We start from the raw sequence: 27,642 nt of genomic DNA on the forward strand, positions 1-27,642 counted from the left end.
CACCATTGCTGGCCGTGCCTTCAGCTGCTTGGGCCCCAACCTCCGGAATTCCCTCCTTAAACCTCTCCACCTCACTACCTCTCTTTCCTCCTTCAAGACGCACCTTAAAACCTACCTCTTTGACCAATTTCTCCTTATGTGGCTCGGTGTCAAATTTTGTTTTATAACGCTCCTGTGAAGTGCCTTGGGGCATTTTACAACATTAAAGGCGCTGTATAAATACAAGTTGTTGTTGTAAAACACTTTGGGATATCTTGGGGAGGTGATAAGGTGCCATACAAGAGCAAGATCTTGAAATGCCCAATTGAAGTCCGCAGCATGTGTGGTTCTAGTGTGGAGTTGAATAACACTTCATTTTTTTTTAAAGTTGTACTTTAGTAAGAAGTATTTAAAAGAAAACAAATAAAGTTGGACATTTTATTCAAAACTGCCCTGCTCCTTTGAAGGGTTAACAAGCTGCCAGTCAAAGCTGAGACACTGGGCTTGTTTGGGGAGGGCGGGGCTTGGCGTTTGGTGGGCGGGCCGGGGGCGGGGCGTGTGACCCAAGGGGCTGGGCCAGGCCCTGTTGAGTGACAGCGCTGCAGTTTCCGGGCTGTGCCGGCGCGGGAAAGTGTCTCGGGGTTCCAGCGGCCGATTCAAACACCGAGAGCACCATGGAGCCTTCTGAGGTGGAGTTTCTGGCCGAGAAACAGACCGTGACCATCATACCCAACTTCAGCCTGGATAAAATCTATTTAATCACCGTGAGTCTGCGCCCCGCTGCTGGGGGCTGGGGATCTGGGGAATGGGGATCTGGGGGAATGGGGATCTGGGGGGCTGAGGGCTGTGAATCTGGGGAATGGGAATCTGGGGGGTTGGGGAATGGGAATCTGGGGGAATGGGGATCTGGGGAATGAGAATCTGGGGGAATGGGGATCTGGGGGGCTGAGGGCTGGGAATCTGGGGGAATGGGGATCTGGGGGGCTGAGGGCTGGGAATCTGGGGGAATGGGGATCTGGGGAATGAGAATCTGGGGGAATGGGGATCTGGGGGGCTGAGGGCTGGGAATCTGGGGGAATGGGGATCTGGGGGGCTGAGGGCTGGGAATCTGGGGGAATGGGGATCTGGGGAATGGGAATCTGGGGGGTTGGGGAATGGGAATCTGGGGGGCTGGGGATCTGGGGAATGGGAATCTGGGGGAATGGGGGGCTGGGAATCTGGGGAATGGGGATCTGCGGGGTTGGGGAATGGGGGGCTGGGGAATGGGAATCTGGGGGGCTGGGAATCTGGGGGGCGGGGGAATGGGGATCTGAGGAATGAGGGGCTGGGGAATGGGGATCTGAGGTATGGGGGGCTGGGGATCTGGGGGAATGGGGATCTGAGGAATGGGGATCTCGGAGGATGGGGATCTGGGGGAATGGGGATCTGAGGAATGGGGATTTGGGGGAATGGGGATCTGAGGAATGGGGAGGATCTGGGGGACCGGGGTCTGGGGAGCAGGGCTCTGGGGGTCTGGGGCGCATATATATATATTTATATTTATATCTTATATATATATTTGTTATATTATATTTATATTTATATATGACTCAGTGGGTAGCACACTTGCCTCTGAGTCAGAAGGTTGCGGGTTCAAGCCCCACACCGGGGACTTGAGCACAAAAATCTAGGCTGACACCCCAGTGCAGTACTGAGGGAGTGCTGCACTGTCGGAGGTGCTGTCTTTCGGATGAGACGTTAAACCAAGACCTCGTCTGCCCCCTCAGTTGGACGTAAAGGATTCCACGGCGCTATTTCGAAGAACAGCAAGGGAGTTATCACCGATGTCCTGGCCAATATTTATCCCTCAATCAACATGCTAAAAGCAGATTATCTGGTCATTATCACATTGCTGTGTGTGGGAGCTTGCTGTATGCAAATTGGCTGCTGCGTTTCCCACATTTTAAGTGACTACGTTCCAAATGTACTTCGATGGCTGTAAAGCACTTTGAGATATCCGGTGGTCATGAAATGCGCTATATAAAAGCAAGTCTTTTTTTAAAAGTGCAGGAAATCTTCACCTTCAGTCTGTTGGAACCAGGATCAGGGTACAGACAGGGTAGGTAGGGAGAAACTATTTCTTTAGGTTGGGGATAAGTTGGGGATACAAGGACTAGGGGGCCTTGTCTAAAAATTAGAGCCAGACCTTGCATGAGTGAAATTAGGAAACACAAAGGGTGGTAGAAGTTTTGAACTCTTCCGCAAACAACAATTGATGCTAGATCAATTATTAATTTTAAATCTGAGATTGATAGCTTTTTGTTACCGAAGTTATTAAGGGATATAGGTCACTGATCAACCTTGATCTCATTGAATGGCGGTACAGGCTCGAGGGCTTTCAATGGCCTCCTCCTGTACCTATGTTCCTCTGAGGGCTTTCAATGGATTAGAGCATGGGATGAATTGTTTGAATCCAGATGCTCTTCAAATTAAACCCAGACCAGTCAAATCTCTCTGTTTCTGGTTTTAAATATTTTCACTAATTTTGCTGCGTGCCCTGTAAATCAGCTGAGCTACATGAAAGGGTGGTAGTGGCAGAAGCCCTCATCGCATTTAAAGAGTACAGGTACTTGGATATGTACTTGGAAGTGCTGTAACCTACAGGGCTATGGACCAAGAGCTGCAAAGTGGGATTAGATGGGAGAGCTCTTTTTTTTTAAAGCTGGCACAGAGACAATGGGCCGAATGGCCTCCTTCAGTGCTGTGAATTTCTGTGATTTTTATAAAAGCTTTGTGGTGTCTCATTCCCTTTGATCCTAAACCTCACTCCTCATCTTAAAAGCTCCAAACTGCAAGTGTAAAACTGCCAGTTTTAACCCTAACTGGCCAAATCTTGCTCATTTTATTTAAATGTGTTATCCTTGAGCACTAAACTCATGTTCTTAAGCTTGAATGGGTTTGTAATCTCTTATTTGCTGATCTTAAATATCAGTCTTAATGTTCCCCTGATGTTGACTGCCCTCCTGATCCGGGTTCAACTGACTGAAGGAAAATATTTCCTCCCTATCATCAACACTTGCCTTTTCCTACATTATAACAGTGACTACACTTCAAAAAATACTTCATGGCTTAAAGCGCTTTGGGACGTCCGGTGGTCATGAAAGGTGCTATATAAATGCAAGTCTTTCTTAGAATCATAGAAATTTACAGCACGGGAGGAGTCCATTTTGACCCATCGTGTCCACGCCGGCCGACACAGAGCTATCCAGCCTAATCCCACTTTCCAGCTCTTGCTCCGCAGTCCTGTAGGTTACAGCACTTCAGGTGCATATCCAGGTAATTTTTAAATGTGGTGAGGGTTTCTGCCTCTACCACCCTTTCAGGCAGTGAGTTCAAGACCCCCACCACCCTCTGGGTGAAGAAATTTCCCTTCAAATCCCCTCTAAATCTTCTACCAATTACTTTAAATCCATGCCCCCTGGTTGTTGATCCCTCTGCTGAGGGAAATAAGTCCTTCCTATCCACTCTATCTAGGCCCTTCATAATTTCATACTCTTCAATAAGGTCTCCCCTCAGCCTCCTCTGTGCCAAAGTTTTTTCTTAAGTCTATGAAAGAAAAGAAAAATTTGCATCTATGTAGTTCTATAACATATCTTTCAGAAATGTCCTAAATGCTTCACGTAGAACTAGTTAATTTGAAGAGTAACTGTTGTTTGGGCAAATGCAGCAGCCAATTATATTGCAAGGATCCACAAACCAATGGGATAAATGACTGGTTAATTTTTGTGTGTCAATTTAATTTGCATGTAAACTATCCATGTTGTGTTTTTGATGAACTTTGTATACAGGGAGATTTGGGACCTTTCAATCCAGGGCTTCCTGTCGATGTGCCTGTGTGGCTTGCGATTAATCTGAAACAGAGACAGAAATGCAGAATCATAGCGCCAGACTGGATGGATGTGGGTGAGTTCTCTTGGTGTGTTTGAGCCTCAGATCGGAAGCTAACAGATGTATAAATTTAAAATGCTGTTTGTTGCTACCCATGCATATTTTTGTGGGGGTGGAGTGGGGGTTTCACCAGGCCCCTCACGCTCTGTGGCAAAGCGGGTGACTTGCCTCCAATTCCATGTTATTTCTGAGTTGCCATTGGCACTTGTGTGTTGTCATAATAAGTGCCGCAGGGGGAGCAGAACTCAAAAGTCTGCACCCTCCTGCTGCTATCGCCGTTTATCTTGCTTCAAGGCTTGTTGTGGAGACTTGCGATTCCATTGCTGAAAGGGCGATAGCTTTGCGTGTTTGCGTGGAGACCAGAGATCGGCTCTGCTGTTGTCAGGTGGCAGGCGTTCAATGTAAGGTGCCTTGGGCTGCTCCTTGGCAGTGCCCGATGGTGACATCGTGTTGGGGATCTGATGTGGCTGTCCTGCCCAAAGTCGTTCCTTTCGAATGCTGCAGTCCTGAGAAAGAAAGAACTCGCATTTATATAGCACCTTTCACAACCATCGGGCGTCCCAACGTGCTTCACAGCCAATGAAATACCTCTTTAAAGTGTCGTTACAAGTTGTAATCTAGGCAAGGCTCCACAAAGAGCAATGAGATAAATAGCAAAATAATCTGCTTTAGTAATTTTGAGAGATAAATACTGGCTGCGAGGACTCCCTTGCTCTTCATATTGTGTCATGGGATTTTTTATGCCCACGTGCGGAGGCAGACAGGACCTCGGTTTTACATCTCATTGAACAGATGGCAGCTCCAGCAGTGCTCCCTCTGTTGCACTGCATTGTCAGCTTAGATTATGTGCTGATGTGGAGCTTGAACCCACAACCTTCGGGCTTGGGCCAGAGTGCGACTACTGATCAAAGTCTGCCACCTCGAGGGGATGAGGAGTCCACGATTGCCTACTTCTGTATAACATCTTTCATCAAAAGGAAAGACATTCTCATTACTGCGATAGTGCGCACAGTTGGCATTCTCCCAGGTATCAGCAGTGTAAAGACATTTATATAGCGCCTTTCACAACCTCTGGACATACCAAAGCGCTCTACAGGCAGTAAAGTACTAATGAAGCGTAGTTACTGTTGTAATGTAGTGTAGTGTAGATTTCTGAACGATAAAGGAGATCAGGGTTATGGGGAGCGGGCGGGGAAGTGGAGTTGAAACCAAGATCAGATCAGCCATGATCTTATTGAATGGAGGAGCAGGCTCGAGGGGCCAAATGGCCTACTCCTGTTCCTATTTCTTATGTTATATAATGTAAGAAACGAGGCATCCAATTTGCAAGCTCCCACAAACAGCAATATGATGATGACCAGAATCTGTCTTCGTGATGTTGCTTGAGAGATAAATATTGGTCAGGACACTGGGGATAACTCCCCTGCTCTTCTTTGAAATAGTTCCACGGAATCTTTTACGTCCACCTGAGAGGGGAATTAGAGCCTCGGTTTAAAGTCTCATCTGTCTGGGAGAAGTGATACTGCTGATATAATCTGCACTCGTACAGTCTTCAATTACAGCATAAGATGCGAATGTAAATCATATTTAATAGTATTGGAGCTATAACCATCTTATGCTGCTTTTCTTCAGAAAAACTTGAACACATTAAGGAACAGGAGCGTAAGGAAGATACCTTCACCCCGATGCCCAGCCCACACTACGTGGAACTGACTAAGTTACTGTTGAATCAGTAAGTGTTGTACAGAACCCTGCAAATATATATTGTGATATATATCAATGATCTAGATTTGAATACAATGAGTATGATTAAGAAGTTTGCAGATGACACTAAAATTGGTTGTGTGGTTGATAATGAAGAGGAAAGTCATGGACTGGAGGAGGATGAGGAGCAAAGCAGTGGCAAATGGAATTTAATTCGGAGAAGTGTGAGGTAATGCACTTTGAGAGGGCTAATAAGGAAAGGGTATACACATTAAGTGGTAGGCCACTTAATAGTGTAGATGAACAAAGGGACCTTGGAGTGCTTGTCCACAGATCCCTGAAAGTAGCAGGCCAGGTGGTTAAGAAGGCATACGGAATGTTTGCCTTTATTGGCCGAGGCATAGAATATAAGAGCAAGGAGGTTATACTTAAATTGTATAATACTCTGGTTAGGCCACAGCTGGAGTACTGCGTGCATTTATGGTCGCCGTATTATAGGAACGACGTGATTGCACTAGAGAGGGTGCAGAGGAGATTTACTAGGATGCTGCCTGGAATGGAGAATCTTAGCTATGAGGACAGATTGGATAGGCTGGGTTTGTTCTCCTTGGAACAGAGGAGGTTGAGAGGAGACCTCATTGAGATGTACAAAAGTTTGAGGGGCCTGGACATAGTGGATAGCAAGGGCCTATTTCCATTGGTGGAGGGGTCTATTATGAGGGGGCATAGTTTTAAGGTGGTTGGTGGAAGGTTCAGAGGGGATTTGAGGGGGGGTTTCTTCATGCAGAGAGTTATGGGGGTCTGGAACTCGCTGCCTGGAAGGATGGTGGATGCAGAAACCCTCATCACATTTAAAAGGTGCTTGGATGGGCACTTAAAGTGCGTAACCTGCACGGTTACGGACCTAGAGCTGGTAAGTGGGATTAGACTGGATAACCTCTTGTTGACTAGCGCAGATACGACGGTAAGTACTACAGGGAACCGAATATGGCCAAGATGATGATCTGGACTAGTTTCAATTGCCTGGATGGGTCGGAGAGGAAATTTCCCAGATTTGTTTCCCTCCCCAATTGGCCTGGGTTTTTATCTGGTTTTTGCCTCTCCCAGGAGATCACATGGCTCCGGTTGGGGTAGAGTGTAGAATGTTTCAGTGTAAGGGGTGTCGCAGTTGTGTGGGGCGGATTGGTTGGGCTGGGTGCTCTTTACCTTCCCGCCATTGCTCATAGGTTTATATGTAACCTTTAGGGCTGCTGACCGAGGGCCGTGTGGCTCTTTGTCGGCCGGCACGGACACGATGGGCCGAAATGGCCTCCTTCTGCGCTGTAAATTTCTATGTTTCTAAATGCAGTAACATGTGGGGCTGGAGGAGGTTACAAAGCTAGGGAGGGGCGAGGCCATGGAGGGATTTGAAAACCAGGATGAGAATTTTGAAATCGAGGTGTTGCATAACCAGGAGCCAATATAGGTCAGCGAGCACAGGGATTGTCGTGTATGGAGACCATGTATACTAACTGTATAGTCACATAAGGTGTGCCACCAGAGGGCACTGCGGTGGGAGACCTGAGGGTCATACGCATAGGTGCGCAGGGCCTAGTATAAAAGGCTGCCCACCATGCTTGTGCCTCACTCTGGAGTTACAATAAATGGGACTACGGTCACAACAGCTCAAGTACAATACTAGACCCCGTGGAGTCATTCATAAGAGTATTAAAGACACAACAGTGGTGATGGGTGAGCGGAAGTTGGTGTGAGTAGCTTTTGGTGCTGAACTCTTTGGAATTTGCTGCTGATGATGCAATAAATTGCTGGCTTTTGCTGATTCCTGTCCTGATTAACGAAACCATATTTTCTAAAGTGTAACTTGGAACAACAGGCGGAACAGTAAATGGGATTTGCTTTTGATAGAAACCTGAGGATCCTCCCCGAGTACATTGGTGAAACTCGGTGACACATTGCAGCATTTCTATGGGTCCTGGGTTCATACTTGTATTCCCCATGTTGCTGGGTTGGTGACGTTAGCCAGGTCTCTGAGTGTAGGTAAGGCACTGCTTCCATTGCCGTTTCCCCCAACCCACGCCCACAATAGAGGACAGAACCAAGAGTATCACTCTCTGCTGTTGTGTACATCTCTCAAGTTCGAAGCAGCATGGTCTAAGGCACTGGACCAGGTCGGCTGCAGTGGGTACAAAGAATAGCTGAGTGTAAGGTCTTTGCTTCACTGCCAGTGACGTTCAGTTTTGAAGTCCATTAAGGGTCACGTCTAACTTTCATCCTTCGGAAGGGTACAGACTCCATATTCTTGGGCGGGGGGGGGGGCGGGGTGGGGAGTGAGGGGTTAATGCTCCACATATGCTTCTAATTTTTCAGAACGATCTTTAGGGAGGTGAGCATTCTTTGTGCACCTGTGAGACAGAAGACATTTGGGGATGACCCCACTTGCTCTGAACTTGAAAGCTCCCCCTGCCTGCATGGAATAGTCCAAGTGCAGGCCTGATACTTTCCAGGCAATGAGGCCTACTTTGGACTCTAACTCCAGTGCATCGTGAAGACACTTTTTTTTTAAAGTACTGAGGCAGTCTGTTGGATCTGGGTACTTTATAAAGTACCTGGACTAAAACTAAGGGCCAATAAGGGAATCGAAGGATATGGGGACAGTGCAAGAAAATGGAGTTGAAGTAGAATATCAGCCATGATCTTATTGAATGGCGGAGCAGGCTCGAGGGGCCGAATAGCCTACTCCTGCTCCTAATTCTTACGTTCTTAAATACAAGACCATCACCAATAAATCCAATCGGGAATTCAGGAGAAACTTCTTTATCCAGAGAGTGGTGAGAATGTGGAACACCACAGGGACGAGTTGAGGCGAATAGTATAGATGCGATGAAGGGGGAGGCTGGAGAAACATGATGGAGAAAGGAATAGAAGGCTATGCTGATGGGGTGAGATGAAGAGGGGTGGGAGGAGGCGGGTGTGGAACATAAACGGCGGGATAGGCCTGTTGGTCCGTATGGCCTGCTTCTGGCTGTAAATTCTATGTAATTCTTTAATGTTGTAGGAAAGGGGGACATTCCTGATGGATTCTCCGGGCATTAAGTACCCACCTGGGTAGCCCAGCGCGGCCTGCACTTGCGCGCACAGACGCAGAGCCTGCCCCTAGCGGGCAGAGCGTGAGCCAATGTGGCATAGGCTGAAGAGGTCCAGTCATGTTGCGGCTATGGTACTGGTCTACCAGTGACTCTGGTCCTGTACTTGTGTGATTGACTTTCCGAAGTGGTCGAAGGAAGCCACGACGAGAGATGGGAAATGTTGCCCGCATTCCTAGAATAAATGTTTATTTAAAAAAACACACCCAACTTGGATGAGCTTCACGATCTGGTTATCGGTTTGAGTGGTGATGCAGTGGTACTAAATGTATTTGCTCTCCCTCTCCAGTGCCTCAGACAACATTCCCAAAGCCGATGAAATCCGGACCTTAATCAAAGATACTTGGGATACCCGCATTGCCAAGCTGCGGCTGTCTGCAGATAACTTTGTCAGTCAGCAGGAGGCGCATGCTAAGGTGAGAGATTGCGATTTTAAACCTGGCGCCCCGCCCACATAGTTCCAGCTGGGAAATCGGACTCTCGCTCTCCATTTTGACACCAAACAGCAACTTGCCCTTATATAGTGCCTTTATACTGTAGAAAGAACATCCTTTGGTGCTTCAGGAAAATGAAAAAAATCTTCAGACAAAGAAGAGAGAGATTTGGAGGAGTGAGCAAAAGCGTTGTCCAATAAGAGGGTTTTAAGGCGGGTAGCATAGGAGAGGGAGGTGGACATACTGATAGGAATTAGGAGCAGGAGTAGGCCATTCGGTCCCTCGAGCTGCTCCGCCATTCAATAAGATCATGGCTGATCTTTCAGCTCCACTTTCCCGCCCGATCCTCACGTCCCTTCATTCCTTGGAGGAGAAGCAGAAGGGTTTAGGGAAGGAATTTCTAAGATGAAGGCTCAGGCACTAATAGGGGAATGTACAAGAGGGTGAAGTTAGAAGAATATATTTTTTTTAATTCATTCACTGGGCATCGCTGGCAAGACCAGCATTTATTGCCCATCCCTAATTGTTCTTGAGAAGGTGGTGGTGAGCCACCTTCTTGAACCGCTGCAGTCCGTGTGGTGAAGGTGCTCCCACAGTGCTGTTAGGGAGGGAGTTCCAAGATTTTGACCCAGCGACAATGAAGAAACAGCCGATATATTTCCAAGTCAGGATGGTGTGCGACTTGGAGGGGAACTTGGAGATAATGCTGTTTCCATGTGCCTGCTGCCCTTGCCCTTCTAGGTGGTAGAGGTCGCGGGTTTGGGTTTTCGCGGTGTTGTCGAAGAAGCCTTGGCGAGTTGCTGCAGTACAGCAACATTAGTGTGCTCGACCAGGCCAACATCCCCAGCATTGAAGCGCTGACCACACTCGACCAGCTCCGCTGGGCAGGCCACATTGTTCGCATGCCTGACACAAGACTCCCAAAGCAAGCGCTCTACTCGGAACTCCTTCACGGCAAACGAGCCTCAGGTGGGCAGAGGAAACGTTACAAGGACACCCTCAAAGGGCTCCTTGATAAAATGCAACATCCCCACCGACACCTGGGAGTCCCTGGCCAAAGACCGCCCTAAGTGGAGGGAGGGCGCTGAGCTCCTCGAGTCTCGTCGCCGAGAGCATGTAGGTACCAAGCGCAGGCAGCGGAAGGCGCGTGCGGCAAACCAGTCCCACCCACCCTTTCCTCCAATGACTGTCTGTCCCACCTGTGACAGAGACTGTAATTCCCGTATTGGACTGTACAACCACCTAAGAACTCACTTTTAGAGTGAAAGCAATTCTGCCTCGATTCCGAGGGACTGCCTATGATGAGGATGACTCATCCAGGCAAGTGGAGAGTATTCCAGCATACTCCTGACTTGTGCCTTGTAGATGGTGGAAAGGCAATGGGGAGTCAGGAGATCAGACATTTGCCGCAGAATACCCAGCCTCTGACCCGCTGGGTAGTTCAACGTCAGTGAACGGGAAGGACAGCAAGGAACTTAAACATGGGAAATTTAAATTGGAGGCTTTGGGGAAGTGGGAGCCAATGTTGGTGAGTGAAACTTGGTGTGGGATACGATACAGGGACCAGAATTTGGATGAGCTGAAGCTCATGGAGGGTGGAGGATGGGAGGCCGGCCAGGAGTGCATTGGAATAGTTGAGTCTGGAGGTGACGAAGGCAGAGATGAGGGTTTCAGCAACAGATGGGCTGAGGCAGCGGCAGAGATGGAAGCGGGTGATGATAGCGTTGGCAGTAGGTGGTCATTGTGATATGGAGGATATGGGGTCAGAAGCTCAGCTTGGGGTTGAATAAAGGTTGTAAACCGTCTGGGTCAGCCTGAGACGGTGATTGGGGAGGGTGTAGAATCTTGTAAAGCAGTTTGTGGTGCGGGGGGAGCGGGGGGGTTTGGTTCGGTGGACAAGAGGGAAAAATAGCATCGGCAGCTGAACGGACAGCATCGATCTTTGTGACTAAGAAAATACTTGGATTTATATAGCTCCTTTCACGACCACCGGACGTCTCAAAGCGCTTTAAAGCAAATGAAGTACTTTTGGAGTGAAGTCACTGTTGTAATGTGGGAAATGTGGCAGCCAACTTGCGCACAGCAAGCTCCCACAAACAGCAATGTGATAATGACCAGATAATCTGTTTTTCTTATGTTGATCGAGGGATAAATATTGGCCAGGACACCAGGGATAACTCCCTTGCTCTTCTTCGAAATAATGCCACGGGATCTTTTACATCCACTTAAGAGAGCAAACAGGGCCTCGGTTTAACGCCTCATCTGAATGGCGGCATCTCCAACAATGAGGCACTCCCTCAGCATTACACTGGAGTGTCGGCCTAGATTTTTGTACTCAAGTTTGGCTATGAGGAAAGATTGGAGATGCTGGATCTGTTTTCTTTGGAACAGAGGAGGCTGAGGGGAGACCTGATTGAGGTGTATAAAATTATGAGGGGTCTAGATAGAGTGGATAGGAAGGGCCTGTTTCCCTTGGCAGAGGGGGTCAACAACCAGGGGGCATAGATTTAAAGTAATTGGGGGTGAGGTATAGAGGAGATATGGGGGGAAATGTCTTCACCCAGAGGGTGGTGGGTGTCTGGAATACACTGCTGAAAGGGTGGTAGAGGCAGAAAGCCTCACCACATAAAAAAAATACTTGGATGTTCACTTAAAGTGCCATATCCTACAGGGCTACGGACCAAGAGCTGGAAAGTGGGATTAGGCAGGATAGCTCTTGGTTGGCCGACACGGACATGCTGGGCCCAAATTGCCTCCTTCCATGCTGTAAATTTCTATGATTCTATGATTTTAAGTCTCTAGAGTGGGACTTGAACCTACAACCATCTACTGAGTCAAGGGTGCTACCCACTGAGTTACAGCTGACACTAAGAGGGAACATTGAACATAGAACATAAGAAATAGGAGCAGGAGTAGGCCATACGGCCTAGGTAGATAAAAAAGGAAAAGAGTGGCTAAAGTAAATGTTGGTCCCTTAGAGGATGAGACCGGGGTATAGTAATGGGGAACATGGAGATGGCAGAAATTCTGAACAAATATTTTGTATCAGTCTTTACGGTAGAGGATACTCACAATATTCCAACAGTGGATAGCCAAGGGAGGGAGGAACATAACACAATCACAATCACTAAGGAGGTGATACTCAGTAAGATAATGGGACTAAAGGCTGATGGCTTGCATTCTAGGGTCTTAAGGGAAGTAGCGGCAGGGATTGTGGATGCACTGGTTGTAATTTACCAAAATTCCCTGGATTCTGGGGAGGTCCCAGCAGATTGGAAAACTGCAACTGTAACGCCTCTATTTAAAAAAGGAGGCAGACAAAAAGCAGGAAACTATAGACCAGTTAGCCTGACATCTGTGGTTGGGAAAATGTTGGAGTCCATTATTAAAGAAGCAGTAGCAGGACATTTGGAAAAGCAAAATTCGGTCAGGCAGAGTCAGCATGGATTTATGAAGGGGAAGTCACGTTTGACAAATTTGCTGGAGTTCTTCGAGGATGTAACGAACAGGGTAGATAAGGGGAACCAGTGGATATGGTGTATTTGGACTTCCAGAAGGCATTTGACAAGGTGCCACATAAAAGGTTACTGCACAAGATAAAAGTTCACGGGGTTGGGGGTAATATATTAGCTTGGATAGAGGATTGGCTAACTAATAGAGAACAGAGAGTCGGGATAAATGGTTCATTCTCTGGTTGGCAATCAGTAACTAGTGGGGTGCCGCAGGGATCAGTGCTGGGACCCCAACTATTTATAATCTATATTAATGACTTGGAAGAAGGGACTGAGTGTAATGTAGCCAAGTTTGCTGACGATACAAAGATGGGAGGAAAAGCAATGTGTGAGGAGGACACAAAATCTGCAAAAGGACATAGACAGGCTAAGTGAGTGGGCAAAAATTTGGCAGATGGAGTATAATGTTGGCAAGTGTGAGGTCATTTACTTTGGTAGAAAAAAAATCAAAGAGCAAGTTATTATTTAAATGGAGAAAGATTGCAAAGTGCCGCAATACAGCGGGACCTGGGGGTACTTGTGCATGAAACGCAAAAGGATAATATGCAGATACAGCAAATGATCAGGACGACCAATGGAATCTTGGCCTTTATTGCAAAGGGGATGGAGTATAAAAGCAGGGAAGTCTGGCGACAGCTATATATGATATTGATGAGGCCACACCTGGAATACTGCGTGCAGTTTTGCTTCCCATATGGAATTCAGAAGAATGTGAGGTGATCTTATCTAAATGTATAAGATTATGAGGGGACTTGACATGGTGGATGCAGAGAGATGTTTCCACTGATGGGGGAGACTAGAACTAGAGGGCATGATCTTAGAATAAGGGGCCGCCCATTTAAAACTGAGATTAGGAGAAATTTCTTCTCTGAGGGTTGTAAATCTGTGGAATTCGCTGCCTCAGAGAGCTGTGGAAGTTGGGACATTGAATAAAGTTAAGACAGAAATAGACAGTTTCTTAAACGATAAGGGGTTATGGGGAGCGGGCAGGGAAGTGGAGCTGAATCCATGATCGGATCAGCCATGATCTTATTGAATGGCGGAGCAGGATCGAGGGCGAGTATGGCCTACTCCTGTTCCTATTCTTATGTTCTTAATACGATCATGGACTCGGGTCCACTTCTCTGCCCACTCCCATCACCATTTATTCCCTTATCGGTTAAGAAACTGTCTATCTCTGTCTTAAATTTATTCAATGACCCAGTCTCCACAGGTCTCTGGGGCAGCAAAATCCACAGATTTACAACCCTTTGAGGGAAGAAATTTCTCCTCATCTCAGTTTTAAATGGGCGGCCCCTTATTCTAAGATCAAGCCCTCTAGTTCTAGTCTCCCCCATCAGTGGAAACATCTTTCTGCATCCACCTTGTCAAGCCCCCTCATAATCTTATACGTTTAGATAAGATCACCTCTCCTTCTTCTGAATTCCAATGAGTAGAGGCTCAATCTACTCAACCTTTCCTCATAAGTCAACCCCCTCATCTCCAGAATCAAAATAGTGAACCTTCTCTGAACTGCCTCCAAAGCAAGTATATCCTTTCTTAAGTGTGGAAACCAAAACTGTAAGTAGTATTCCAGGTGTGGCCTCACCAATACCCTGTACAATGTAGCAAGACTTCCCTGCTTCTATACTCCATCCCCTTTGCAATAAAGGCCAAAATTCCATTGGTCTTCCTGATCACTTGCTGTACCTACATACTAACCTTTTGTGTTTCATGCACAAGTACCCCTTGGTCCCGCTGTACTGCAGCACTTTGCCATTTTTCTCCATTTAAATAATAACTTGCTCGATGATTTTTTTTCTGCCAAAGCGCATGACCTCACACTTTGCAACATTATACTCCATCTGTCAATTTTTTGCCCACTCACTTAACCTGTCTATGTCCTTTTGCAGATTTTTTGTGTTCTCCTCACACATTGCTTTTCCTCCCATCTTTGTATCGTCAGCAAACTTGGCTACGTTATACTCAGTCCCCTCTTCCAAGTCGTTAATATAGATTGTAAATAATTGGGGTCCCAGCACTGATCCCTGCGGCACCCCACTAGTTACTGATTGCCAACCCAAGAATGAACCATTTATCCCGACTCTCTGTTTTCTGTTAGTTAGCCAATCCTCTATCCATGCTAATATATTACCTCCAACCCCATGAACTTTTATCTTGTGCAGCAACCTTTTATGTGGCACCTTGTCCAAATGCACCACATCCACTGGTTCCCCTTTATCCACCCTGTTCATTACATCCTCAAAGAATTTCATCAAATTTGTCAAACATGACTTCCTTTTCATAAATCCATATCGAATCTGCCTGACTGAATTATGTATTTCCAAATGTCCTGCTACTGCTTCGTTAATAATGGACTCCCAACATTTTCCCAACCACAATGAGCATGGGGTTGCCCTGCTTTTGAGGGAGGAGGGGATTGTGCTGCTGCCCAGGTTCAGAGTTAGTTCCCAAGTGTTGAGAGATTGAGTAGACTAGGTCTATATTCTCAAGAGTTTAGAAGAATGAGAGGTGATCTCATTGAAACATGCAAAATTCTTACAAGGCTTGACAGCGTAGATGGAGGGAGAATGTTTCCCCTGGCTAGGGAGTCTAGAACCAGGGGCCACAGTCTCAGAATATGGGGTCGGACATTTAGAATTGAGATGAGGAGAAATTTATTCACTCAGAGGGTGGTGAATCTTTGGAATTCTCTACCCCAGTCGGGATAAATGGTTCATTCTCGAGTTGGCAATCAGTAACTAGTAGGGTGCCGCAGGGATCAGTGCTGGGACCCCAACTATTTACAATCTATATTAACGACTTGGAAGAAGGGACTAAGTGTAACGTAGCCAAGTTTGCTGTGGAGGCTCAGTCGTTGAGTATATCAAGACTGAGATCGATAGATTTTTGGATGTTAAGGGAATCAAGGGGTATGGGGATAGTGCAAGCAAGTGAAGTTGAGGTAGAAGATCAGCCATGATCTCATTGAATGGCGGAGCAGGCTCGAGGGGCCAAATGGTCCACTCCAAATATGATGTGATTGGGATTACAGAGATATGGCTCCAGGATGAACAGGGCTGGGAACTCAACATCCAGGGGTATTCAACATTCAGGAAGGATAGAATAAAAGGAAAAGGAGGTGGGGTAGCATTGCTGGTTAAGGAGGAGATTAATGCAATAGTTAGGAAGGACATTAGCTTGGATGATGTGGAATCTATATGGGTAGAGCTGCAGAACACCAAAGGGCAAAAAACGTTAGTGGGAGTTGTGTACAGACCTCCAAACAGTAGTAGTGATGTTGGGGAGGGCATCAAACAGGAAATTAGGGGTGCATGCAATAAAGGTGCAGCAGTTATAATGGGTGACTTTAATATGCACATAGATTGGGCTAACCAAACTGGAAGCAATACGGTGGAGGAGGATTTCCTGGAGTGCATAAGGGATGGTTTTCTAGACCAATATGTCGAGGAACCAACTAGGGGGGAGGCCATCTTAGACTGGGTGTTGTGTAATGAGAGAGGATTAATTAGCAATCTCATTGTGCGAGGCCCCTTGGGGAAGAGTGACCATAATATGGTGGAATTCTGCATTAGGATGGAGAATGAAACAGTTAATTCAGAGACCATGGTCCAGAACTTAAAGAAGGGTAACTTTGAAGGTATGAGGCGTGAATTGACTAGAATAGATTGGCGAATGATACTTAAGGGGTTGACTGTGGATGGGCAATGGCAGACATTTAGAGACCGCATGGATGAACTACAACAATTGTACATTCCTGTCTGGCATAAAAATAAAAAAGGGAAGGTGGCTCAACCGTGGCTATCAAGGGAAATCAGGGATAGCATTAAAGCCAAGGAAGTGGCATACAAATTGGCCAGCAATAGCAGCGAACCCGGGGACTGGGAGAAATTTAGAACTCAGCAGAGGAGGACAAAGGGTTTGATTAGGGCAGGGAAAATGGAGTATGAGAAGAAGCTTGCAGAGAACATTAAGACGGATTGCAAAAGTTTCTATAGATATGTAAAGAGAAAAAGGTTAGTAAAGACAAACGTAGGTCCCCTGCAGTCAGAATCAGGGGAAGTCATAACGAGGAACAAAGAAATGGCGGACCAATTGAACAAGTACTTTGGTTCGGTATTCACTAAGGAGGACACAAACAACCTTCCGGATATAAAAGGGGTCAGAGGGTCTAGTAAGGAGGAGGAACTGAGGGAAATCCTTATTAGTCGGGAAATTATGTTGGGGAAATTGATGGGATTGAAGGCCGATAAATCCCCAGGGCCTGATGGACTGAATCCCAGAGTACTTAAGGAGGTGGCCTTGGAAATAGCGGATGCATTGACAGTCATTTTCCAACATTCCATTGACTCTGGATCAGTTCCTATCGAGTGGAGGGTAGCCAATGTAACCCCACTTTTTAAAAAAGGAGGGAGAGACAAAACGGAATTATAGACCGGTCAGCCTGACATCGGTAGTGGGTAAAATGATGGAATCAATTATTAAGGATGTCATAGCAGCGCATTTGGAAAGAGGTGACATGATAGGTCCAAGTCAGCATGGATTTGTGAAAGGGAAATCATGCTTGACAAATCTTCTGGAATTTTTTGAGGATGTTTCCAGTAGAGTGGACAAGGGAGAACCAGTTGATGTGGTATATTTGGACTTACAGAAGGCTTTCGACAAGGTCCCACACAAGAGATTAATGTGCAAAGTTAAAGCACATGGGATTGAGGGTAGTGTGCTGACATGGATTGGGAACTGGTTGTCAGACAGGAAGCAAAGAGTAGGAGTAAATGGGGACTTTTCAGAATGGCAGGCAGTGAATAGTGGGGTACCGCAAGGTTCTGTACTGGGGCCCCAGCTGTTTACACTGTACATTAATGATTTAGACGAGGGGATTAAATGTAGTATCTCCAAATTTGCGGATGACACTAAGTTGGGTGGCAGTGTGAGCTGCGAGGAGGATGCTATGAGGCTGCAGAGCGACTTGGATAGGTTAGGTGAGTGGTCAAATGCATGGCAGATGAAGTATAATGTGGATAAATGTGAGGTTATCCACTTTGGTGGTAAAAACAGAGAGACAGACTATTATCTGAATGGTGACAGATTAGGAAAAGGGGAGGTGCAATGAGACCTGGGTGTCATGGTACATCAGTCATTGAAGGTTGGCATGCAGGTACAGCAGCCGGTTAAGAAAGCAAATGGCATGTTGGCCTTCATAGCGAGGGGATTTGAGTACAGCGGCAGGGAGGTGTTGCTACAGTTGTACAGGGCCTTGGTGAGGCCACACCTGGAGTATTGTGTACAGTTTTGGTCTCCTAACCTGAGGAAGGACATTCTTGCTATTGAGGGAGTGCAGCGAAGATTCATCAGACTGATTGCCGGGATGGCGGGACTGACCTATCAAGAAAGACTGGATCAACTGGGCTTGTATTCACTGGAGTTCAGAAGAATGAGAGGGGACCTCATAGAAACGTTTAAAATTCTGACGGGTTTAAACAGGTTAGATGCAGGAAGAATGTTCCCAATGTTGGGGAAGTCCAGAACCAGGGGTCACAGTCTAAGGATAAGGGGTAAGCCATTTAGGACCGAGATGAGGAGAAACTTCTTCACCAAGAGAGTGGTGAACCTGTGGAATTCTCTACCACAGAAAGTTGTTGAGGCCAATTCACTAAATATATTCAAAAAGGAGTTAGATGAAGTCCTTACTACTAGGAGGATCAAGGGGTATGCGCGAGAAAGCAGGAATGGGGTACTGAAGTTGCATGTTCAGCCATGAACTCATTGAATGGCGGTGCAGGCTAAAAGGGCCGAATGGCCTACTCCCACACCTATTTTCTATGTTTCTATGTTTCCTGCTCCTATTAAGATAATGTATATCACCCATATTCCCCTTCCACCCACCAGGGTATTCAAATTTTTTGGATTTGTTTCATCCTCTTTGGTATGCCACACTTCCGATTTTTAAAGCCTGTTTATTTAAGCTGGATTTGAATTGCAAATGTCATTTATAGCTTTTTACATACTCAAATATTCCCTTCCCCCTCTTAATTGCATAAAGTTGAGGAACCCGATTTGTTGTAATTTTGCCTTTAACGTAGCAAAACGTCCCATGGTACTTCCAGTGCACATACAGTGAATACTTACAGAATTCACGCAACCTTTATTTTTTTTTAACTTTTTTGTGAATGAAAATATCCAGTTCCAAATATCCCTAAATTGATCGTCAAGAAGTTTGGAGCTTTTATGTATTTGCTTTCCACTAGAGGGCGCTCTGTACCCTCATATCTGGCACCAAACTTATGGTCTACAGGATGTCACCATCCTGCGCCTGCTTCACGATGACATGCAGACCGTGATCCTTGCCAACGGATCCATCACAGACCCAATTCACGTCCGGACCAGGGTCAAGCAGGGCTGCGTCATCGTCCCAACCCTCTTCTCAATCTTCCTCGCTGCCATGCTCCACCTCATAGTTGATAAGCTCCCCGCTGGAGTGGAGCTAAACTACAGAACCAGTGGGAAGCTGTTCAACCTTCGCCGTCTCCAGGCCAGGTCCAAGACCACCCCAACCTCTGTCATCGAGCTACAGTACGCGGACGACGCCTGCATCTGTACACATACAGAGGCTGAACACCAGGATATAGTCGACGTATTTACTGAGGCGTATGAAAGCATAGGCCTTACGCTAAACATTAGTAAGACAAAGGTCCTCCATCAGCCTGTCCTCGCTGCACAGCACTCCCCCCCCCCCCCCCCCCCCAAACATCAAGATCCACAGCGTGGCCCTGGACAACGTGGACCACTTCCCTTATCTCAGGAGCCTCCTATCAACAAGAGCAGGCATTGATGATGAGATCCAACACCGCCTCCAGTGCACCAGTGCTGCCTTCGGCCGCCTGAGGAAAGGAGTGTTTGAAGACCAGTCCCTCAAAACTGTCATCAAGCTCATGGTCAACAGGGCCGTAGTAATACCCGCCTCCTTTATGGCTCAGAGATGTGGACCATGTACAGCAGACACCTCAAGTCGCTGGAGAAATACCACCAGCGATGTCTCCGCAAGATCCTGCAAATCCCCTGGGAGGGCAGACGCACAAACACTAGTGTCCTCGTCCAGGCCAACATCCCCAGCATTGAAGCACTGACCACACTTGATCAGACCCGCTGGGCAGGCTACATAGTTCACATGCCAGACACGAGACTCCCAAAGCAAGCGCTCTACTCGGAACTCGTCCACGGCAAGCGAGCCAAAGGTGGGCTGAGGAAACATTACAAGGACACCCTCAAAGCCTCCCTGATAAAGTGCGACATCCCCACTGACACCTGGGAGTCCCTGGCCATCGACCGCCCTGAGTGGAGGAAGTGCATCTGGGAGGGCGCAGAGAGCTCCCCTAGTATCGTCGCCGAGAGCATACAGAAATCAAGCGCAGGCAGCGGAAGGAGCGTGCGGCAAACCAGACTCCCCGCCCACCCTTTCCCTCAATGACTACCTGTTCCACCTGTGACAGAGACTATGGTTCTTGTATTGGACTGCACAGCCACCTTAGAACTCGTGCTAAGAGTGGAAGCAAGTCTTCCTCGATTCCGAGGGACTGCCTATGATGATGATGATGATGATGATACCCACCCTCCTATATGGCTCAGAGACGTGGACTATATACAGCAGACACCTCAAAGCGCTGGAGACGTATCAGTAGCTGGCCCCACAAGATCTTACAAATCCACTGGGAGGATAGACGCACCAACGTCCGTGTTCTCACTCAGGCTAACATTCCCAGCATCGAAGCACTGACCACGCTCGACCAGCTCCTTTGGGTGGGCCACATCATCTGTATGCCTGACACGAGACTCCCTAAGCAAGTGCTCTGCTCAACGATAAATCTATTGCTGCAGTATAATGTGGTTGGGGCAAATGTGACCCCCACAGTTTATTCCTACATTACAACAGTCATCATAGGCAGTCCCTCGAAATCGAGGAAGACTTGCTTCCACTCTAAAAGTGAGTTCTCAGGTGACTGAAACAGTCCAATACAGGAATTACAGTCTCTGTCACAGGTGGGACAGACAGTGGTTGAAGGAAAGGGTGGGTGGGGAGTCTGGGTTGCCGCACGCTCCTTCCGCTGCCTGCGCTTGGTTTCTGCATGCTCTCAGCGACTGGACTCGAGGTGCTCAGCGCCCTCCCGGATGCTCTTCCTCTACTTAGGGCAGGGATTCCCAGGTGCCGGTGGGGATGTTGCACTTTATCAAGGAGGCTTTGAGGGTGCCCTTGAAACGTTTCCTCTGCCCACCTGGGGCTCGCTTGCTGTGTCGAACTCTGCCTACATGTCTGATCCTACCTTTAACGGTAGAATTAACAGTAACATCAAATGTTTCACCCATGGCTCCGATGGCACACTTGCTAGCCTATGTGCAACTGATTCCCTATTCGTACCAGGTTCAGTCAGCGACGGCACTCGAAAGGTCATCATTGGCTGTAAAACGCTTTTGAGATGTGCGGTGGTCGTGAAAGGCGCTATATAAATTCAAGTCTGTCCGTCAATCCTCCGGCTATAGTTCTTCTGCAGCTGTTCAGTTTCCAGCCTGGAGGGGGAGCTGGCGAGTTGGGTTTCAGTCGCTCCTGTGCACAGGGGCAGTGTGTGTGTTCTGCTCATTCTTAAAAGTTGCATTGCTGTCCCCTGCCGCCTGCTGTGTGGTCACGTGTACCCTGGTCTGGTCATCATCAGAGGCAGTCCCTCGCAATCGAGGAAGACTTGCTTCCACTCCTGAAGTGAATTCTTTGGTGGCTGAACAGTCCAATACGAGAGCCACAGACTCTGTCACAGGTGGGACAGGCAGTGGTTGGAGGGAAGGGGTGGGTGGGACTGGTTTGCCGCACGCTCTTTCCGCTGCCTGCGCTTGATTTCTGCACGCTCTCGGCGTTGAGACTCAAGGTGCTCAGCGCCCTCTCGGATGCACTTCCTCCACTTAGGGCGGTCCTGGGCCAGGGACTCCCAGGTGTCAGTGGGGATGTCGCACTTTATCAGGGAGGCTTTGAGGGTGTCCTTGTAACGTTTCCGCTGCCCACCTTTGGCTCGTTTGCCATGAAGGAGCTCCGAGTAGAGCGCTTGCTTTGGGAGTCTCGTGTCAGGCATGCGAACCATGTGGCCTGCCCAGTGGAGCTGATCACGTGTGGTCAGTGCTTCAATGCTGGGGATGTTAGCCTGGATGAGGACGCTGATATTGGTGCGCCTGTCCTCCCAGGGGATTTGTAGGATCTTGCGTTGACATCGTTGGTGGTATTTCTCCAGCAACTTGAGGTGTCTATTGTACATGGTCCATGTCTCTGAGCCATACAGGAGGGCGGGTATTACTACGGCCCTGTAGACCATGATCTTGGTGACAGTTTTGAGGGCCTGGTCTTCAAACACTCTTTTCCTCAGGCGGCCGAAGGCTGCATTGGCGCGCTGGAGGCGGTGTTGGATCTCGTCGTCGATGCCTGCACTTGTTGATAGGAGGTTCCCGAGATATGGGAAATGGTCCACGGTGTCCAGGGCCACGCCGTGGATCTTGGTGACTGGGGGGCAGTGCTGTGCGGTGAGGGTGGTCTGGTACTGAGCCACACACAGCAGGTGCATCCCTGGTGTTCTTCCCTGTCTGTGCCTGGTTAATTTGGGGGGGGGGGGGGCGGGGGGAGAGAAAGAGACAATTTGGGGTGTCAGCAGCGGAGATTTCCCAGGCTGTGGGGGACAGGAAGGGAAATGGGAATATAACACAAGGATTCCTACCCCTGAAACTTATCCAGTGACTGTGAGTGTGAGTGTGTGTGCGTTTGGTTGTGATTCCATCCCCTCCTGTAGCTGAATAGCTTGTCTGCACTCGCCGAGTCAGCGCCTGCAGAGCTGGAGGACACCTGGTGCCTGTGGGACGGTATCCCAGTGTTGGGGCGGTACCGATGTTCCCGTTAAGCTCCGGGGTCCCGCGCAGCCGGTGAACTGGCTTTTAAATTGGCGGGGGAGGAAAACCACGCATACGTGGACTTTTGAATGGGCCGCCCCGCCCAGAGAAATTACAGGGAGACATCGGTTGGTACCTTCAGGAAACGAGGGGGGGGGTTGTGGGGAAGAAATCTGAGAAAAAGCAACAAGATTTGTCAGCTTTACACCTCATTCCCACGACCCGTCGGCCCCTCCGTGATGTCCTGTGCTGATCCCCGGGATAAGGGCAGGACAGGACAGCAGCAATTGCAGAGGTCAGTGATTTAGAGTCACTGCTCTTTTCCCATGATAACTCGATGCAGCCATTACAATGTTCTTGCATTAGGTGGGCCACATTGTCCACATGCCGGGCACAAGACTCCCAAAGCAAGCGCTCTACTCGGAACTCCCACACGGCAGACGAACCCCAGGTGGGCAGAGGAAACGTTTCAAGGACACCCTCAAAGCCTCATTGATAAAGTGCAACATCCTCACTGACACCTGGGAGTCCCTGGCCCAAGACCGCCCTAAGTGGAGGAAGAGCATCCGGGAGGGCGCTGAGCGCCTCGAGTCTCAACGCCGAGAGCATGCAGAAATCCAGCGCAGGCAGCGGAAGGAGCGTGCAGCAAACCTGTCCCACCCACCCTTTTCTCCAACCACTGTCTGTCCCACCTGTGACAGATTGTCATTCCCATATTGTTCAGTCACCTCTCTACTCGCTTTTGAAGTGGAAGCAAGATTTCGAGGGACTGCCTATGATGATGACAACAAGGTCAGAGTCTGCAGTTTCCTTATTTTGTCCACCCCTCTTTATTCAATCCCCCCGCCCTCCCCTTTAAGGCTGCAGTGTTCTTGTGTCTGAGAGTAGTGGACTGCTTCAGTGGCTCTGTTTGTTGGGAACTCGGAGCAAAGGGTTACACAAGAGCACCGCATGGGTTTTAACCTCTGCTGAGGGTAAGCATTTCCCAGCTCCGAGAATCTTGTCCGTGATCTTGTGTCTCTGCACAACGCACTGGCTTGTCAGTCATCCGAGACACCTTGGCCATCCTGTGTCATCTTTCGTACAGCTCTCGTAAGAACAGAGTATTCCACCAGGGCAGCTGAGGGAATTTAAATTCTAAATCTAACTAAATCTAGAATTAAAAAGCTAGTATCAGTAATGATGACCAAGAAACTACCAGATTGTCAGGAAAAACCCAACTGGTTCACTGATATCCTTTTAGGGAAGGAAATCTGCTGCCCTTACCCGGTCTGGCCTATATGTTTCTCCAGACCCACAGCAAAGTGGTTGACTCTTAACTGCCCCCTGAAATGGCCCAGCAAGTCACTCCGTTGTACCAAACCGCTACAACAGCCGGCACTTTGGGAATACCTTCATCACACGGACTAAATGGTTCAAGAAGGCGGCTCACCACCACCTTCTCGAGGGTAATTTGGGATGGGCAATAAATGCCGGCCTTGCCAACAACGTCCACATCTTGTGAATGAATAAATAAATACATTTTTTAAAAGGCCATTCAGCCACTCGAGCCTGTTCGCCATTCAATGAGAATTATGGCTGATCTGTGATCCAAATCCATATACCCGCCTTTGCCCCATATCTCAATACCTTTGGTTAACAAAAATATAACAATCTCAGATTTAAAATTAACAATTGATCTTGCATCAACTGCGGATGGGAGTTCCAAACTCCTACCACCCTTTACGTGTAGAAGTGTTTCCTAACTTCACTCCTGAAAGGCCTGGCTCTAATTTTTAGGCCACGCCCCCTTAGTCCTAGAATCCCCAACCAGCGGGAAAAGTTTATCTCTATCGACCAATGTTTCATTGTTTAAAAAGGGAGGAAGGGATAACCCGAGCAATTACAGGCCAGTTAGTGTAACCTCGGTGGTGGGCAAATTACTGGAATCAAATCTGAGAGACAGTACAAACCTTCATTTAGAAAGACACAGATTAAAAGGACAGTCAGCATGGATTTGTTCAGAGAAGGTCGTGTCTGACTAACTTCTTTGAGGAGATAACAAGGAGGGTCGATGAGGGCAGTGTGTTTGATGTAATTTAGATGGATTTTAGCTAGGCTTTTGACAAGGCCACACATGGCAGGCTGATCAAAAAAGTAAAAGTCCATGGGATCCAAGGGAGAGTGGCAAATTGGATCCAAAATTGGCTCAGTGGCAGGAAGCAAAGGGTAATGGTGAGGGGAGTTTTTGTGACTGGAAGGCTGTTTCCAGTGGGATTCCACAGGGCTCAGTACTCGGTCACTTACTTTTTGTAGAATATAATAATGATTTAGACTTAAATGTAGGGGACATGATAAATAAATTTGCAGATGACACAAAGATTGGTCGTGTGGTTGACAGTGAGGAGGAGAGCTCTAGACTGCAGGAGGACATCGATGAACTGGTCAGTTGGGCAGAAAAGTGGCAAATGGAATTCAATCCGGAAAAGTGTGAGGTGATGCATTTGGGGAGGGGCAACAAGGCAAGGGAATACACAATATATGGGAGGATACTGAGAGGTGTGGAGGAACAGAGGGGCCTTGGAGTATATGTCCACGGATCCTTAAAGGTAGCAGGACAGGTCGATAAGGTAGTTAAAAAGGCATACCGAATGCTTTCCTTTATTATCCGAGGCATAGAATACAAGAGCAGGGAAGTTATGCTAGAACTGTATACAACACTAGTTAGGCCACAGCTGGAGTACTGTGTACAGTTCTGGTCACCACATAACAGGAAGGATGTAATTGCACGAGAGAGGGTGCAGAGGAGATTTACGAGGATGTTGCCAGGACTGGGAAACTTTAGCTCTGAGGAAAGATTGGATAGGCTGGGGTTGTTTTCTTTGGAACAGAAGAGTATGAGGGGAGACTTAATTGAGCTGTATAAAATTATGAGGGGCCTAGATAGAGTGGATAGGAAGGACCTATTTCCCTTAGCAGAGGGGTCAATAACCAGGAGGCATAGATTTAAAGTAATTGGTAGAAGGATTAAAGGGGAGATGAGGAAATATTTCTTTACCCAGAGGGTGGTGGGGGTCTGGAACTCACTGCCTGGAAGGGTGGTAGAGGCAGAAACCCTCATCGCATTTAAAAAGTACTCGGATGTGCACTTAAAGAGCTGTAACCTACAGAGCTACGAACCAAGAGCTGGAAAGTGGGATTGGGTTGGGTAACTCTTTTTCGACCAGCACAGACACAATGGGCCGAATGGTCTCCTTTGTGCAGGAATTTTCTATGATTCTACCCTATCCGTTCCCCTTTAATCCCCTAAATAGTTAGTGTAATGTCTCAAACTGCAAAGCTGCCGAGAGAATTGATCCTAGTGGGAATGCCCTTTTTGGTTGGGCACAGGACGGGAAAGGTGGTGTTTGGGGGCACTTGCGCAGGGAATGCAGTCACTGTACAAATGCGCAGCCTCTGGTAGGCATGCTGGGGTCTCCCCTTCGTTCAGAAGCCGAAGGAGCTGTTTATAGATTTCCGGCATCCGTGTGTGTGAGAGCTGTACTAATGGCTCCCAGTGGACAATGTGCACGGCTGACTTTATCTTTTGTAAAGGTTCATTCGGTATGTTTAATAAATGTTCCCTTTTTTTTTCCCTTTTCCCCCCCTCCCCCCACCTGCCTAGCTGGACAACCTTACTCTAATGGAGATTAACACAATTGGGACTTTTCTAACGGACTCGCTGAATCAGATGCACAAGCTGCGCGCGAACCTTCAGCCTGGAGAGAGGGCTCAGACACAGGACTATTGAGCTGCCTTCATACAGAAGAATTAGGAGCAGGACTCGGCCAAACGGACTGGGGAGAGAGGGGGGAGAGAAAACTACATTAGGTTACTTTTTTTTTTCAACCTTGCATGGTATTTACATAGAAATGGGCCATTGGGACCAACAGGTCTGTGTCAGTGTTTACGCACCACACAACCCTCCTCCCACCTTTCTTCATCTTACCCCATCGACATATCCTTGTGTGCCTTCCTCCCTCGTGTTTATCCAGCTTCCCCTTGAATGCATCTATACTATTCACCTTAACCACTCCCTGTGGTAGCGAGTCCCACATTCTAACCACGCTCTGGGTAAAGAAGTTGCTCCTGACTCCCTATTGGATTTATTAGCGGCTGACTTATATTTATAGAATCATAGAAAGTTCCGGCATAGAAGGAGGCCATTTGGCCCATCGTGTCCGTTGCTGGTCAAAATAATTACCCAGCGTAATCCCACCTTCCAGCACCAAGTCCGTAGCCCTGTAGGTTATAGCTCTTTAAGTGCACATCCAAGTACCTTTTAAATGTGGTGAGGGTTTCTGCCTCAACCACCCTCCCAGGTAGTGAGTTTCAGACCCCCACCAGCCTCTGGGTGAAAGATGTTTCCTCATCTCCTCTCATCCACCAACTACTTTCAATCTATGCCCCCTGGTTGTTGACCCCTCTACTAAGGGAAATAGGCCCTTCCTATCCACTCTATTGAGGCCCCTCATAATTTTATACACCTCAATAAGGTCTCTCATCGGCCTCTTCTGTTCTAAGGAAAACAACTCCAGCCTATCCAATCTTTCCTCGTCGCTAAATGGGTTCTGGTCCCACCCACAAGTGGAAACATCTCTACGTCTACCCTATCAAACCCCTTCATAATCCTCCGGTCACACCTCAGTCTTTTTAAAAAAAATTAAGATCTTCAAGTTAATTGTTCAGAAATCCAACTCCTCCCAGGGAGCCAGCTGCAGGGCAAGTCCCAAAGCACTCGTCGCCAAAGAATTTAAAAATGTTAAGCGCTCTTTTGGGGGGGAAAAATGAATTTGTGATTACTGGAGGCTGGGTAAAATCATTTGAAGCTGCTGCTTGCAGTGCTGTACTGTGCAGCCAGGGGGCGGTGTGGGGTTACCCGGTGTCACCGGGTAGGATGTGCAGGTCAGCGGCGACTGGCCAGTGAGTCGGATGGCTGTGGACCCACCTCCCGAGGCCAGTGCAGACGGTGATTTGCTCTCCTCGAAGGCTGTGAAGGGGCTGTAAATA

General features: G+C 47.8%; 1 protein-coding gene across 1 annotated transcript; it reads left to right on the top strand.

Annotated features, from left to right (window-relative positions):
* Positions 1-610: 610 nt before the first annotated feature.
* Positions 611-27,642, top strand: gins2 (GINS complex subunit 2). Its single transcript, XM_070897024.1, has 5 exons — positions 611-743; positions 3,807-3,921; positions 5,539-5,638; positions 9,043-9,169; positions 26,258-27,642. Exons 1-5 carry the CDS (start codon positions 654-656, stop codon positions 26,381-26,383), a joined length of 558 nt encoding a protein of 185 aa, XP_070753125.1. The 5' UTR covers positions 611-653; the 3' UTR covers positions 26,384-27,642.

The sequence above is a fragment of the Pristiophorus japonicus genome, chromosome 13, assembly GCF_044704955.1.
Source record: "Pristiophorus japonicus isolate sPriJap1 chromosome 13, sPriJap1.hap1, whole genome shotgun sequence".
Lineage (NCBI taxonomy): Eukaryota > Metazoa > Chordata > Chondrichthyes > Pristiophoridae > Pristiophorus > Pristiophorus japonicus.

What these genes read in the sequence shown, in the direction of transcription:
- gins2 (XM_070897024.1), top strand. Translation starts at nt 654, where the DNA reads ATGGAGCCTTCTGAGGTGGAGTTTCTGGCCGAGAAACAGACCGTGACC. An exon ending in GCCAGACTGGATGGATGTGG is followed by an intron (nt 3,922 to 5,538) that starts GTGAGTTCTCTT and finishes GCTTTTCTTCAG; the next exon opens with AAAAACTTGAACACATTAAG. An exon ending in AGCAGGAGGCGCATGCTAAG is followed by an intron (nt 9,170 to 26,257) that starts GTGAGAGATTGC and finishes CCACCTGCCTAG; the next exon opens with CTGGACAACCTTACTCTAAT.